Source organism: Aquila chrysaetos, chromosome 4 (assembly GCF_900496995.4).
Source record: "Aquila chrysaetos chrysaetos chromosome 4, bAquChr1.4, whole genome shotgun sequence".
In the NCBI taxonomy this organism is placed as follows: domain Eukaryota; kingdom Metazoa; phylum Chordata; class Aves; order Accipitriformes; family Accipitridae; genus Aquila; species Aquila chrysaetos.
The window spans coordinates 14,783,923-14,799,107 of record NC_044007.1 but is presented as its reverse complement, the minus strand read 5'-3'; the positions used below and the strand labels follow the sequence as shown (position 1 = coordinate 14,799,107).

The following is a 15,185-nucleotide window of genomic DNA, read 5'->3' as shown; positions in this document are numbered from 1 at the left end:
GCCCGTGCCGCCCGCAGGCGGGCTGCGCGGGGTCGTGAGGGCCCGGCGGGGCCGGGGCAGCGGCTCGGCGCCGTCGGGGCAGGTGGCGGGAGGAGCGGGGGGAGCGCAGCGCCCGGCCGGGCTCCAGCTCCCCGCCTCCGGCCCGCGCTGCCCGCCGCGGGGGGGGTGGCGGCGGAGGAGGGGGGGTCCCCAACGGCCTCTATATAAGCGGCCGCAATGGCTCTGCCGGCAGAGCCGAGCGGCGCGGCGGGGAGGCGGCGGCCGGGACCATGGCGACGGGCGGCGGGCAGGGCCTGCCCGCCCTGCTGCTCCTCCTCCTCCTCCGGCTGTGCGAGGCAAGTGCGGGGCGCCCGGCGGGGCCGGCGGGCGGGGGGAGCCGGCGGCCGGGCCGGCCCCGTGACCCGGCCCTGGGGGCCGCTTTGTCCCCGCAGGTGAGCGGCCGGGAGCCGGCGTGTCCCCGGCCCTGCGGCGGGCGCTGCCCGGCCGAGCCGCCGCGCTGCGCCCCGGGGGTGCCCGCCGTGCTGGACGGCTGCTCCTGCTGCCTGGTGTGCGCCCGGCAGCGCGGCGAGAGCTGCTCCCCGCTGCTGCCCTGCGACGAGAGCAGCGGCCTCTACTGCGACCGCGGCCCCGAGGACGGCGGCGGGGCCGCCGGCATCTGCATGGGTAGGTGGCGGGCGGGCACCCCCGGGCGGGGGAGGACCGGGGCTGGGAGGCCGGCGGGGCGTCCCCCGCCTGCGGCAGCCCTCCCCGGGGCGGTGGGGCGACCCTGCCCGGGCGGGGGCCCGGAGCGGCGCCCGCTGGGGCTGTCGCTGTCCCCGTCCCCGCTGTCCCCCCCGCCTGCCCTCGGGCCAAGCGCCTCTTCCTCGGGACTGCCTGCGCCGCGGCGGGCCGGGGGCTGCTTTCCTGCTGCTGCCGGGGGGGGCGGCAAGCGTGGCCCGCTCGGGGCCGGGCAGGGCCGGCCGCCGCCGTGTTTTGGGAGGCAGGGGGAGGGCGCCGAGTGCCCTCTGTGTGAGCGAAACGCGTTCGCTTTCCTCGCTAGTGCTGGAGGGAGACAACTGCGTGTTTGACGGGATGATTTACCGCAACGGGGAGACGTTCCAGCCCAGCTGCAAGTACCAGTGCACCTGCCGGGACGGACAGATCGGCTGTCTGCCCCGCTGTAACCTGGACCTGCTGCTCCCCGGCCCCGACTGTCCTTTCCCCAGAAAAATCGAAGTCCCTGGCGAGTGCTGTGAGAAGTGGATCTGTGACCCTAAAGATGAAGTGATTCTGGGAGGTTTTGCTATGGCTGGTGAGGAAACGCAAACTAATTGTCACGGTCATTGTGAGGAGGAGGAGGAGGTGGTATCGTGCTGGAAATACCCATGGGGTCGCCAAAGCTAAGACGCTTTGCTTTGTGTGGCCGGTTTGTTCGGCTCTTTTTTCTCATCTAGAGTCACTAGCAAGTCTGCAGTGGTTATGAGTAAAGGCAGAGCTCGATAGGTAAAACAAAAGATATTCAGAGGATGAATGCGCATAGCAGTTTTAAAAGGTGGTTAACCTGAGTTGGTTCCCAGTTCTGAAATTGCTGTTTATCTGGTACAGGGTAGTTCGGTGAGTGGAACAAAACAGGGGCAAGCTCGTAATCCTCCAGACATTATTTCCACCCCCAGATCAAAGCTGCAGTCTTGCTACTTGCTCTGCAAGGAGATGTTGCATCATAAATACTACTCTAACAGCTTAGTATGCAAGAGACTTTTTTTCCCCCTTAAATTCCCCAGCTATTACAAGTGGTCAGCCTGGTAGCTAAAATGCCAACAAATTCCTGCTTGTCTGTGCTAGAGCTCTCATCATTATTGTTGGCATCAAAAGCATTACAAAGTACTTGGAGAAGCAGTGGTTATAAACACAGTGAGTGGATCTGAAAAAAAAAAATCCCGTTCCAAAATGCAGAACTCATAAACTGCTTTTGTAATTGAAAAAAATAAAGCTGCACAGTATTTTCCCTGTTTTCTTACTGAATTATGTCCCCATCCCTTTTAAATTAAACTATTAGTTCAACATGAATTTTCATAAGCTACTTTTACTGAGAGTTGAGGGCACTGCATTCTCTTCCAGTCACTGCTTTTTGTGGTCTTAAGCAGTTAGTTATGCTTAAACTCGCCTAATCCATTTGAAAAAACAAGTAAGGAAGGATCCAGGAAGAAATGTTCTAATAACTTGTCAGACCGCTATGAAGAGTCAGTTGTAAGGCACATAAGGTATAAACAAAAAGCTTGCCACCTTCCTAGTATTTTTCCTTATCGTTGATTTGTTTGACAGTGACAGGCTAATCTGTAAAATGCTTACAGATGGATTATCTGCATTCTTTCTAGCAATGGCCATCCCTCTTGGGAGGCCACCTCTTCAGAGCTTTACCGTGCAAAAGGCAAAAATGCTGTTGTAGAGGAGCTTCACAGCAAGAGGTGTGACTGACAGCTCAGTCATGTTACCTCATTCTGTTTACTCCTGTGATAACTGCTGAACCAAACTATACGGTTAGCAATATTTGCATAATACAACTTAACACTGCCATGAGGGAAGGTCAATGATCAGAGTTGGCTATGGCTTTGAATAGCTGTGAAAACTCCTGGAAATTACTTTCTTCCTCTCTCCCCACCATCACCCTGGCTATAATCTGTCAATAATTGACAAGATCGGGTGACTTTATGACTCTCAGAGTAAAGGGCTTTACTTTCATGGTGTTTATTAGTTTAGGTAAATCTTTCAGCCTCTCTCAAATCATATCTACTACAAATATTTTTATGACGTAGCTTTAGAAGAGATTTGTGATGTATTTCCATTGGAAAGAGTGAGGAATAAAGAGTTATTAGAGTTCTAAACTGGAATTGGCAGTAATTCTTCCAGCTGTGGACTTGAGTGAACTGAATCTAAATGCTGTGCTGATTCCACTGATATGCACCTTTCCGTTATTTTTAGATGTAGGAAGTTGCCATCCAGGGCTCCTAAAAAGGAAGCTTTTAAAATTCCTAAATCTTATCAAAAGCATGGATTTTGGACCTTTTTTTTTTGTCTCATGTTTCTTCCCAGAAGTGGTAGAGTTCAGTTAGATACTGGGTTTTCACATGATTTTTTCTTGTAATAAAGTTCTGTGGGGTTTTCTCTCCAGCCTACAGACAAGAGGCCACACTCGGGATCGATGTGTCGGATTCAAGTGCCAATTGTATTGAGCAGACAACAGAATGGAGTGCTTGTTCCAAAAGCTGTGGAATGGGCTTCTCTACCCGTGTTACCAACAGAAATCAACAGTGTGAGATGGTGAAGCAGACACGGCTTTGCATGATAAGACCTTGTGAAAATGAAGAGCCATCTAATAAGGTATGCTGCAAAGAGTGGCAGGGGAGCAGGGACTCTTCAGCTGCAATTCCAAGGTTACAATATTATGGTCTAGAATGCTCCAGATGCAAGTGTACGTAAATACACTTTCTAGCATGTGTGCCGCAAGCCCAGTGTATTTGGAAAGCATTAGACATGCTGTGTTTGCTTAGTAGCTTTGTGCTGCACGTTCAGCAGGTTGAGGAAGGTGATTCTGCCCCTCTACTCCGCTCTGGTGAGAACCCACCTGGAGTACTGCATCCAGCTCTGGGGTCCTCAGCACAGGAAAGACATGGACCTATTGGAGCAGGTCCAGAGAAGGGCCCTGAAAATGATTGGAGGCACGGAACACCTCTCCTATGAAGAAAGGCTGAGAGAGTTGGGGTTATTCAGCCTAAAGAAGTGAAAGCTCCGGGGAGACCTTATGGCAGCCTTTCAATACTTGAAGGAGGCTTATAAGAAAGATGGGGACAGACATTTTAGCAGGGCGTGTTGTGGTAGGACAAGGCATAATGGTTTTAAACTACAAGAGGGTAGATTCAGACTAGATATAAGGAAGAAATTTTTTACAATGAGGGTGGTGAAACACTGAAACAGGTTGCCCAGAGAGGTGGTAGATGCCCCATCCCTGGAAACATTCAAGTTCAGGCTGGATGGGGCTCTGAGCAACCTGGTCTAGCTGAAGATGTCCCTGCTCATTGCAGTGGGGTTGGACTAGATGACCTTTAAAATCCCTTCCAACCCACACCATTCTATAAGTCTATGATAATTTAAGCCATCCCAAACAGATCAGATGTATTTCATGTGCAGACTATTTTGACAGCTCATGCAGTCTAACTTCTCCCACAAATGCCATTGTACTACCTGTATGTGTACTTCAGAGCTGCTCCAATCACGCAGAATGGGTATGTCAGATTTCTAGTCTGTTGAGCATCTGGAACTGGAGAGAAATATGTGAAACACTGCAGAATCTGCTTGGGTAGATGAAACCTTATCTTAATCCTTATGATGCTTTTTCCAAAAGCAAATCCAACACTGATCCTTCAGGTGCAATAAATGTGTATCTAAGGGAGCTGACTTTTTTGCTGCTTCTACACATTATACAAGTGTTACTGTCAGTAACATCTAGCTAGGTAAGAGGACCATCACTTTATGTAGTGTTCTGAGTGTTGGAAGGCATTGCTAAGGCCTTTGCTGAATACTCTGCGCAGTTTTAAATACTGTGTTTTGAAAAGGATATGAAGCATTTGGGAAGATTTGGGGAGACTAACAAGAATGATCAGAGGTCTAGAAAACATGTTCAGCTAGGGAAAAATTGATTGAACTGAACTTTTTCTGAATGCAAGAGAACAGAGATGCATTCTCATAACTGTGTTCAGATATTGCAGCCTGTTCTGAGTCCATGGGGGATACAACAAGAAATGGTGAGTTTAGACTGTATAAAAATTAAGACATGAGTGAAAACCTTCCAAGCAGTAAGAATAGTGAACTGTTAGGATTGTCTGGGGCAGATGTGGAGTCTCTGTCACTGAAGAGTTCCAAGGACAAGTTAGACAACCATCTGTTAAGAGTAACGTGGATAAAGCTGGTTCTGCTTTGGGTCATGAGAATGGGCTATGATTTTTTAAGGTTCATTTTAGCCCTCTTATTTTTTTCCCCTGAATCTATTCCTGTAACTTGCTCATTTGGCTTCCTGATTCTCTGACGGAACTGCACTAGCCTGAGAAGTTTTCCAATAGAGTATAGTTTCATAATTAACGTTGGTTTGGCTTGTCTCAGATGACAAGAGTGGGCTTTAATTATTTGTCATTTATTACTGGCCCAATAACACACTGGTGTCAAAGGGCAGATATTACAGGAGTTACCGTAAGTAACTGCTGAAGTAGTTGCATAGTCTTATCGCTGTTGAATGAGCAAAGACAACAAATTTAAGTTTTCAGAGTAGACCTATATATATCCTTGCATGTCAATTTCTAACTGCTTTGTCTTATGCAATGATATATCTAATGTCTCTTCATATTTCTCTTAGAAAGGGAAGAAATGTATCCGAACAAAGAAGTCCCTGAAAGCTGTTCGCTTTGAATACAAGAACTGCACTAGTGTGCAGACATACAAACCTCGTTACTGTGGCCTCTGCAATGATGGGCGATGCTGTACCCCACATAACACCAAAACGATTCAAGTTGAGTTCCGCTGTCCTCAGGGCAAAGTCCTAAAAAAGCCAATGATGTTGATCAACACCTGTGTCTGTCATAACAACTGTCCTCAGAGTAACAATGCTTTCTTCCAGCCATTAGATCCGACATCTAGCGAAGCAAAAATATGAAAAGCATAAATTAGGTAGCGCGAAAGGTATAAATAGTTTATACAAAACTTGACCCACAATCAGGTGAATGTAACAATTACTTATGTAAAATATCTAAGATGTTTTTCGAAACAGTCTAGGTGCTTTCTTTTTTCCTGTAGCTTATTAAATACCTCACTTTACATTTTCCCCCTCCAAATGTCTTTTATTCACTTGAAGGAAATTTTGTACCTTGGACAGAGCCTTCTTTTTTCTTGACGGTGGCATAGATTACAAAGCGAACAGCTCGACTTTCTCCTTGAGTTAAGGGGATCATGCCACGAGTTTCAGTAGCTGTAAGACTGGGCTCTTTAAGAGTAAATGGATTCCTTGGGGAATGCGTGATACCATATTACATAAGCTTCCAGGTTCTTAACTTTACTTTGCATAATGCATATAAACGCTTAAGCAGTGTTTTTTTCCATTCTAATGAAACTCTGTTTCTGATGACAGTAAAAATCTTACTGATGAAATTGTTGCATTCTTTGTCTTACAAAATACCTTCTATCTATACCTTTGACTTTCTCTGAGGAGTAAGTTTACATATAGCCCCTGCAATGACATAGCTAAGAGCTCTTATCCTGAAGCATAGCAGATTGGTAGCTGACAGCAATTAAATTTCTCTTTGGTAACTTCACTAGCAGTCTAATCCAAAACCCACTGAAGTCAGCGTCTTAGGAGAACTCGGTTCTAACCAAGGTGTGTCTGTAGATATAACTATTTGGATGCAAAAATAAAATTTCTGTAAATTCCTCTAAAATACTAACTGTATCATATGGTGCTTCATTTCTTAGAAAGGTGTATATGTAAATAGAAACTGTATATATTGTAATATAACTTTACTAAGTAAATAAACTTTATGTGATTCAAAATATTTTTTCCTAAAGTTGCTTTTCTTAAACTACCAACTTTTAACAGCTAAAAGCAATGGGAAGAAAAAGGGTCTGCAGACTCCTAAAATCAAAAGACCCTATCTTGTGATGTTCTTAGAGTACCTCATCCTAATTGCTGCCCTAACAGGTATGCAGTGTCTTGGTGCAGGAAAAGATGAATAATTTGTGAGGCACACATTAGAATGGAGGTTTCCTTCAGACTAAGTTAGCCTGGGAGATAGGATGATGTAAATAAAGTTAGGTTTGGATGTGGTGTGCCCTGAAACACAGTGGTGGTGGTGAAGAATAATTATGTGATTTGGCGTTTGGGTTTGGGTCTGAAGTACTAACAAAGTATTTAATTGGGTCTTGCAGCATTTCAGCCTCACAAAAGCAGCCTGTGACCCTGCTTGTCCTAGATATTGTATGCAATATCCCCAAGGAATATAGAGCCTGAGGGTGGCAGTTTCATGTATGTTAAATCATGTATGTAACAGGACAGTGCAAATAGGTCATAAGTACAGTTGTGCAGACATTCAGCTGCCTAGACTGTGGGACCAAGCTTAGCTAGGTGTGTGTCTCTCTCAGTTAGAGATACCAGAGTAGTACTTACGCCACAACCATTCTGTAACCATGTGGTAGGAAACAACTCTCTCTTGAGAAAAAAAGGCAGAAGGCCAAATCTCAGTGTGTTTGGCCTAGCATCCTCCTTCTCTGGAGGAGCTAGCAACCTCCAGTCTGGCAATTCCTGAGATACACACAGGATGGAATTCAGCTCCCCGTTAAGACTCCTAAATTTGGTGTCTACAAGTAGACATCTAAATGCCTGTTTAGCCAATGAAGACTAAAGTAAAGTTAACTGTGAGTAAGCATCAATGGCTGAAGGTTTTTTAGTAACTTTTAAGTCATCCTTGAAAGTATGAGGCCCTGGTGCTAAAATCCATACTGGTTCAGTTAAGGTTAGATAGATCTTGGGTCCTCACCTGGACTCTTGCATGGCTTTCCCCACTAACTGTGCCAGTGATAAATTCCTTTGTAGTCCTTGCTGTTGTTACCAACACATCCCTCCCTGCCTTATGCTGTTCAAACACCTGGAACAAGACTAGTCTTGTCCCTCATCAGGACCATGCACGTGCATACATGCACACTCCCTGCACTTGCACTGGTTAATGCCTAATCTTAGAATCATAGAATGGTGTGGGTTGGAAGGGATTTTAAAGGTCATCTAGTCCAACCCCACTGCAATGAGCAGGGACATCTTCAGCTAGACCAGGTTGCTCAGAGCCCCATCCAGCCTGAGCTCTGGGCAACCTGTTTTAGTGTTTCACCACCCTCATTGTAAAAAATTTCTTCCTTATATCTGGTCTGAATCTACCCTCTTGTAGTTTAAAACCATTATGCCTTGTCCTACCACAACATGCCCTGCTAAAATGTCTGTCCCCATCTTTCTTATAAGCCTCCTTTAAGTATTGAAAGGCTGCCATAAGGTCTCCCTGGAGCTTTCACTTCTTTAGGCTGAATAACCCCAACTCTCTCAGCCTTTCTTCATAGGAGAGGTGTTCCGTGCCTCCAATCATTTTCAGGGCCCTTCTCTGGACCTGCTCCAACAGGTCCATGTCTCTCTAACATAGAGAGTTTATAAAGTTCTTCCTGGTTTTGCACCCCAGCCACCTTATGTGGTAGGAAATGCTGAGTGCTGGAGAGCATGAGGCCAGGACTCCTCTAGGTGGCTGAGGAGTGGTTAGGGAGCAGGTTAGAATCTAGGAAAGAGGGAAGGACTACTGAAAACTACTTTCACCCCACATCTCTATGTGCCTCCTGAGAGTCAGGCTGGTTTGTGCAATGCTTTTCTAATATAACACAAGCTATCAAGTATTTCTCAGGATCATCTTGCAAATTTGCAAGAGATCCATCAACTACCAAGCAATGCAGCCTTTTACTGTCTGGACAAATTTAAACAGTCTTTGGATTAATAAAACCCAGCAAATCCTGAGCCAGGAGTAATTAGAGAGGAATGCAGGCAACCACTGATTTCCTAAGAAGTAAAATGGTTCACTCAGTCGCTTTATTTTGACAGTTCCTCTGCCCCTTTCACACCCAAAGTCATTTATACCTGTGCATCAGCTTATCATTGTTGCATTGCTTCTCCTTTATCCCTCTGCTTCTCCCTAGCAGTTCAATAAGTAGCTTCCACTTTGCAGGCAAGTTGAAGAGCTCATCTGGGATATGAACCCGCAACCCCTTGTACATTAAGATCATCCACTACTCTTAAGTTTGTGGGCTTTTCTCCTCCAAAGGCAGGAGTTTATTTTCTGATATTTTTGAAGAGGCATAAACCCAGCTTCCTGCTAACACACTTGGGGATCGTCCATCACTTCCTTTGAAAAGGGGATTATGTGCACTATGGCATGAGTTCAATTATAATTCGAGTAACTCCTTTTGCCTGTAGACATTCCCCCAACACTTTTAAACTATGGTCTCCACTTCAGTAGACTTAGGGCCAAAATGCTCCCTATAATCTTCCTTAACGCTGCTCTACATGATCTCCACATCTTCAACCCATTTTGTGAGAAGGGAGCTGCATTGTTATGAGCACTACAACCTTCATGAAAGAAAAGTGCTGCAGTGTTCAAATCCTTATTAGCTATCTTTATTAACACCGGAACTATTGCAATCTCAATGTCTTCTTACAATGCTGTAGCATTTCAGCAGGAAAAAAATCTTTTGTAAAGGAACACAAATGTTTCCTCTGGACAAAAGGAGCCAAAGATCTGAACCAGTTCTCCACTGTCTTTTAGACTATATACATAATACCAATTCAGTGGCTATTTTTACCTCAACCCAGTTGATACAGCTTTTCATCTGGTATCAGTTTTGTTACATTCATTTAAATTTGTTTAATATGGACAGTTCCTAGCTTAGTATTTGGGCCAGTTTCAGCCTGTTCCTGCAAAAGGTCATGACACCAATTTAATTAAAACACAACAGTGGTGTGTCAAACCTGTGACATTTGTATAAGTAAACTCCAATGATAAAATCCTGAACGTTTCTGTTTAAGGGCTATGATTTTCCCAAACAAGCAAAGTTAAATTATTCAAATATCAGCAATTCATTTTCATATCTCCGAGGATTCCATCTGAGCGTTTCAGGGAACATCACTCAACATTCAATGTATGGGTCCATACAGCGATATGTACTGAGCATGATATGTTGATGGAACAAGCACAAAATATGCTGGTTAACTTGTTCCTCCCATACTCTCTGAACAAATTTACCTTTCCTTTGCTAGTACCAGTCGAGGACTGTCCCCGAAAAAAGCTGGTTGGAAACCTTTTTTTTATTTACTTATTCATTTAATTTAACAGCTTTCAGTGTTAGCAACTGGTAGGCTAAGTGCACCTCCAATAAGTGATGTTGATGAGAGCCAGTGTTACCCCCTGCAGGACATACACCCAGTAGAGGTGTTTGTAGCTACTTCTAGGACTGTTTCATCTGCAGGACTTCATTAAAGCAACATGCTTCCTGCATTTAACCTGCTTTAAATTTGTCTAACGCAGCAAAGACTTATTGCAAATATGTCTTTTTTTTGCCTTCACTGACTATGTAAGGAGACCAGCTGTGAGTCTTCTCAACTGATGCCTGACACTAGAGTGAAAACTTCACAGTGAGTAAAATTCTACAACTGATTTCAGTAAGATCACAGTTTCACCCTTTCTGTTTTCCAGTATAATTCCAGGAGTAGTACAATAAAAAATTCAGGAAAAATGGACTGTCTCTATTTTTTTTCCTTCTAGTCCAAGCTATAATTTGTGTTCACTCTATTTTTATTAATTTATTGCTGTGTGGGGAGATGGACGGGAAGAAATTTAGTTACTGTTTCTAGTCGTAGTATTTATACCTTATGACAAATCTGAACTTCATGAAATAGGATTGTATTTCTCTCCTCTGACAACTTACTACATTGGAATTTATTTTTCTTCTCAATTTTTTTAAGCAATAATAAAATAATTCTTTTATACCAAAGCTTTCTGTATTAACTCTTGTTTCAAAAAGCCATTCTAGTTATGTCAACCGTGCTAAATTTTGTAATATGAGCTGTCTAGTGCCAGCATGAAATTTAGTGTGACCTGTGGAAAAAATTCTGCTCTGATTTTCCCATTACCAATCCCAGTTTATGCATTACACAGGTATGAACACCTGTTCTATGACCCAAGATACTACACTGATGTCAGTCAAGAGACCTACCATGCAGCTGTGAGAGGAGCAGTTTGCTTGCAAAGATCTAGTAAATATGTTTGATATTTGTTTAAATCCCTGCAGTTAACACTGTTACTCCTATAAATGCGTAGTTAGAGCTAACAGCCTGTTTCTTTATGATTAAGCACACCTTTAAATCCTCATGTTCTCTCCATGGACTGTAGACGGAGCCCAGAAGATTGCCTGCCGGTGAGCTTTCTGGAATAACATGAAATTAATCTCACACTAAGCCTCTCCACTCAGAGAAACAGTAGGGAATAGCCATTGCTGATCAAATTTAATTGAACGATTTGTAGATTAGCAAACAGGAAGAAATACTTGTTTATATCCCAGGAAGTAGATTTATCTGCCCTGGACATGCAAATTTTCACATTAAAATAATGTGCCCCACTGACTTAAAATGCTTCAGCGTTCATGGATGTTAACCTGGTTGTTGTTATTCTCAATGTTAGAATAAAATATTGCCCCCCAAATATTGCATTTCAGTTCATACAGGGAGACCTGTATCTTTGGTCTCCTAGGTTGTCTCTCCTCTTCTTTAGCCTCTCATTCTATCAGCATGTGCTGAGTCTGTTTTCCACCCTCTTCCATATTTTTTTCCATGCTTTCCTCCACAAAATGCTCTTTTTATCCCAGTTCTCAAAGCCCACTCATTATTCACTTCTACAGTGCCCCCAAATGGTAAATTAAATATGCATATCCCATTGCCAGACGCCTTCCCCATGCACCCCGTGCATCCTGCCTTCCCCCTTCCTCTGTGAGTCTTGCAGCCCTCAGGGGACATGTTAAGTCCATTGCTGTTGCAAAAACATTCACTTGGAGATAATCAGAGCTTTTGAAGCATATCAAATTTCATTTTGCTGAAGGTAAAGGATAAAGGATATTCTAAAGAGAAAAAGATGGGGGGGGGGGGGGGGGGGGGGAAGATTTACTCTCCTGCACCACTAGGTCTGGCTCATGAGAAACCCAGGCTCAGCACATCATGTTGACTGATTCAGAGAAATTCAGAAAGAAAGAATCTATCCATTAGGCCAAACAGAGATTTGAGCCTGCACATAACCCAGGACTGTGCTCTGACAATCAGGACAGGAAAAATAAGCCCATTAGCCCCTGTGGGAGGATTGCTAGTTTGGGTTGTTTTGTCTTTTTCCCCCCTCTGTTTTTAATTAAAAAATTGCACTTCAATAGAAGGCTGGTTTTTGTGCAAAGAGAAGCAAATCCCAGAAATCCCTGCATAGATTGAGGCAGAATTAAATCCTCTGAACTGCCTTCGTAAACAACTACAATCACTGAAATACTTGAAAAGTTGTACCCTTACCACTTTGCAAAAACTGTATCTTCAGACTGTAACACATTAGGGTGTCTGCTTCGGAAACAAAAAACACCTCTTTGGGGAAAAGAATCAGACTTTCAACACTTTGAAAATATATACCTTTAGCACTCCGCAGCTAATGTTCTCACTCTGTGGGATGTGAGTTTGTGATTGTACATTGACCTGTGTCGTTCTCGTACCAGGACCACGCCAAGGGCCATGCTAAGGCCTGCCTTTGCCACCACTGCATTGCTTAGAGGGAAGACGAAAGAGCCCATCACTTGGGGCCAGAACTACAAGCAGCATTTCACTTCAAATTTACAATAAAATATGGGTTTCTGTGGGAGGGCCCAGTTCTCCTCCAAACCATGGAGCAGGGGGACACCTGGTGGCTACAGGCCATTTTGTCGTGTCAAGGATGATAAACTTTCTTTGGGCCTGCTCCTGAAAGTAGGGATGCATCTGGAAGGATGAGGCCAACTGATGTTAATTATGACAACTGTCACTGGTTATGGGGACATTAATAGGGAGGGAGGACAGAAGCCTGGATAGGTGTATGATTTTTTTAAATGTATCCAAATTATTATTAGCATTTTGACAGGCCCCAGCCCCATATCTTGGTGTAGATATACAATGCAGAAGAAAATTTCTCATCCCAGAGACTTTCCAGTTAAATGGAAAAAACACAAAGGATGAAGGGAAGGAGAGGCCCTTTCCTCTGGTTAGCACACAAGGCACTAAAAGCTCAGAATATATGAGCAGCTTCCTCCCCACCACACACAATTTGTGGTAAAACCAGGAAATGAGCCTATTTCTCTTAAGTCACCATCTACAGCCTTAACCACAAAGGCCGTCCTCCTCCTTTTAGCTTTACCCTTTCAAGTCCATCCTGCACTTCAGAGGATCATGTTGCAGAGGAAATGAAGCCATATGCTTTCTTTTCAGAGAACCGGAGGGGACTCAGGCACCACATAAGACCTTTACAGTCTAGAAGGACAACGAGCTGAGGGAAAATGATGGTCTCAGGAATGGTGACCATTCACTCCATCATGAAGAGACGGCTCTCTGACAGTCTTACTTCATTTGATTGCAAACCACCATGTTTTGGGTTACACATTACCTGGTGGACTATGGCTTTGCATCTCTCTTCCTTGGCATGCTTGTGGAGGAAATGCTCATCTCTCACTTGCACTGACCATTAGTCAACATGGTTGCTGAATCCTTCCTCTTCCAAGCTGTAGTGAATATTTTTGTTTCCATATCAGTGTGACAAAACCACAAAGCCTAGGGATCAGGTTTTGCAGCTCACGTACAGCGGCAGAACCACGACTCTGGAGAGAGACATGGAAGACCAGGAGCCCCAGGGCTGGGGAGTGAGTCCCTGCCCTGCTTCCCGAGCACTTGGCACACAAAAAAAGAAGAGAGGAGAAGTTTCTGCTGCACCCTTCAGGCCCGCCTGAAGTGGGAGGAGAGAGGGAAGGGCAAGAGCATGGTTTTGAGAGACAGAAAAAGCCTCAAGCCAGCTGCAGCTGTTACACCAAGTTCCTTGAGGTATCTGTGCTCTTTTATTTAAGCTGACTTGGGCTTTTGGTTCCTGGAAAGAGCTGATATGTTCTTGCCTTAATTGACATTTGTTCAGCATTTGAAAGCCCCCCCTGCCTCTGGAAACAAACAAACAAACAAACAAACAAAATCTGTTGAAATGCAAGTGCTGAGCTTTACCCAGCTTTTCAGTATTTCCATGAAAACAGGTTTTTCAGATTTACCACGAGGGGGAGGCAGCTGAAAAATTATTAGACACCCATTCTTAAAACTGGGGTTTTTGTGAAAAACACAGGGACATCTGCAAAAAGAGTGCAAGCATATCTGTCTGCAGGCTTAGAGAAAATATTAACCTTTTCATGGCTGTTATCAATTCATATCCTTTTAAGTAAGGTTTATTTTTTTCAATCATATTAATTGCAGTTAGAATAAAAGTCAGCATTTCCTAGAGGAAGGAAATCTGCTAATGGAGACAATGCTCTTGCTTCTATATATGGAGCGAAATAATAGAAATAGTTTCTGCAGAATTTAAATCAACCAGCAAATGCATGCTGCATGTTTAATATGAAGGAGATCAAAGAAAAAAATCTTTCTAAATTTCAGGTGTGTTATACTACACATTGAATCAAAAAATACATACTTGTACTAAAAAAGCAGCTGTTTTCTCTTTCTCATAGAATATTCTACATACTCCAAATCTGTTCCCCAACCTAATTAATTTGCTGTGTGTCTGAAACAGAATTTTAAAGGACATAACTACCAAAACCTAAGAACATGAAAAGTCTTAGAGCAATAACTAAGGTCACTAAAAGCCTTCCACTGCCCACAGCACCAGCAGACAAGGCAGGGGAAAAAGCCAGATGAGGCAGAGAGAAGTCAACTCCCTTCCCCATGGACTCCAGCAGATCAGTGGAAGATCAAAAAGTATGAGGTATTAGCAAGGCATCTCTTGGATGACTTTTTTCTTTTTTAAGTGATGAAAATAAAAGGAGGTTTCTCTGTTGGTCTCTCTGATGACTGTACTTCAACAAGCCATGGAGCATTCAAAGTCCAAGGTCAACGTGAATGTAGAGCTATGAAAAGCAGCTAGGGAACCATTTGGGAACACTAATTATGAGCGTATGAGAAATGGTCTTCTCCCCTGTGTGAGACATGAGTCTATCAAAGATTGGCATTCAATAGCAAGCCTGCAGAATAGGCCACCTTTGAAAGCTATAATGAATAACCTCGAAAGAAACCCTTGTAAAATCTTAAACATGCGCAAGATACTAGCCAAGGGCTTAATAAAATACACAAGCCCCACACGCAAAAAAACAGACAAAACAAACAGAAACCTATGGCAACTCCAAACATAACAAGATGGACCTCATAAGGAGGAATTAACAGTAAATCTCTCAATAACTTGCCTTTCGTGGCCAGAGGTCTGCTATCTCCCCAGGGTACAGAGCACAGAGAAACCAAATTAGACTGTGGTTATCTGATGTCTCTGGTGAGATTCACTTCA

The 15,185-nt window shown here is 44.1% G+C and overlaps 1 protein-coding gene across 3 annotated transcripts; it reads left to right on the top strand.

Annotated features, from left to right (window-relative positions):
* The first annotated feature begins 206 nt into the window (after nt 1-206).
* CCN3 (cellular communication network factor 3) lies at nt 207-11,300 on the top strand. 3 transcript variants are annotated; one of them, XM_030012673.1, is made up of 6 exons: nt 207-335; nt 432-663; nt 1,040-1,291; nt 3,149-3,357; nt 10,179-10,234; nt 10,758-11,300. In XM_030012673.1, the coding sequence occupies exons 1-6, from the start codon at nt 270-272 to the stop codon at nt 10,867-10,869; spliced, it is 927 nt and encodes a 308-aa protein (XP_029868533.1). In that variant the 5' UTR covers nt 207-269; the 3' UTR covers nt 10,870-11,300. The 3 variants fall into 3 exon arrangements, with proteins under 3 accessions (XP_029868533.1, XP_040979129.1, XP_029868532.1); XM_030012672.2 differs by lacking the exons at nt 10,179-10,234; nt 10,758-11,300 and adding an exon at nt 5,384-6,570 and having other exon boundaries at nt 228-335; XM_041123195.1 differs by lacking the exons at nt 10,179-10,234; nt 10,758-11,300 and adding an exon at nt 5,384-6,570 and having other exon boundaries at nt 218-663.
* Nucleotides 11,301-15,185: the final 3,885 nt, after the last annotated feature.

Bases quoted from the DNA above. Each gene is read 5' to 3' on its own strand.
- CCN3 (XM_041123195.1), top strand. From the start codon at position 270: ATGGCGACGGGCGGCGGGCAGGGCCTGCCCGCCCTGCTGCTCCTCCTC. The intron at 664-1,039 runs GTAGGTGGCGGG...TTTCCTCGCTAG, and splicing joins GGCCGCCGGCATCTGCATGG to TGCTGGAGGGAGACAACTGC. The intron at 3,358-5,383 runs GTATGCTGCAAA...TATTTCTCTTAG, and splicing joins ATGAAGAGCCATCTAATAAG to AAAGGGAAGAAATGTATCCG.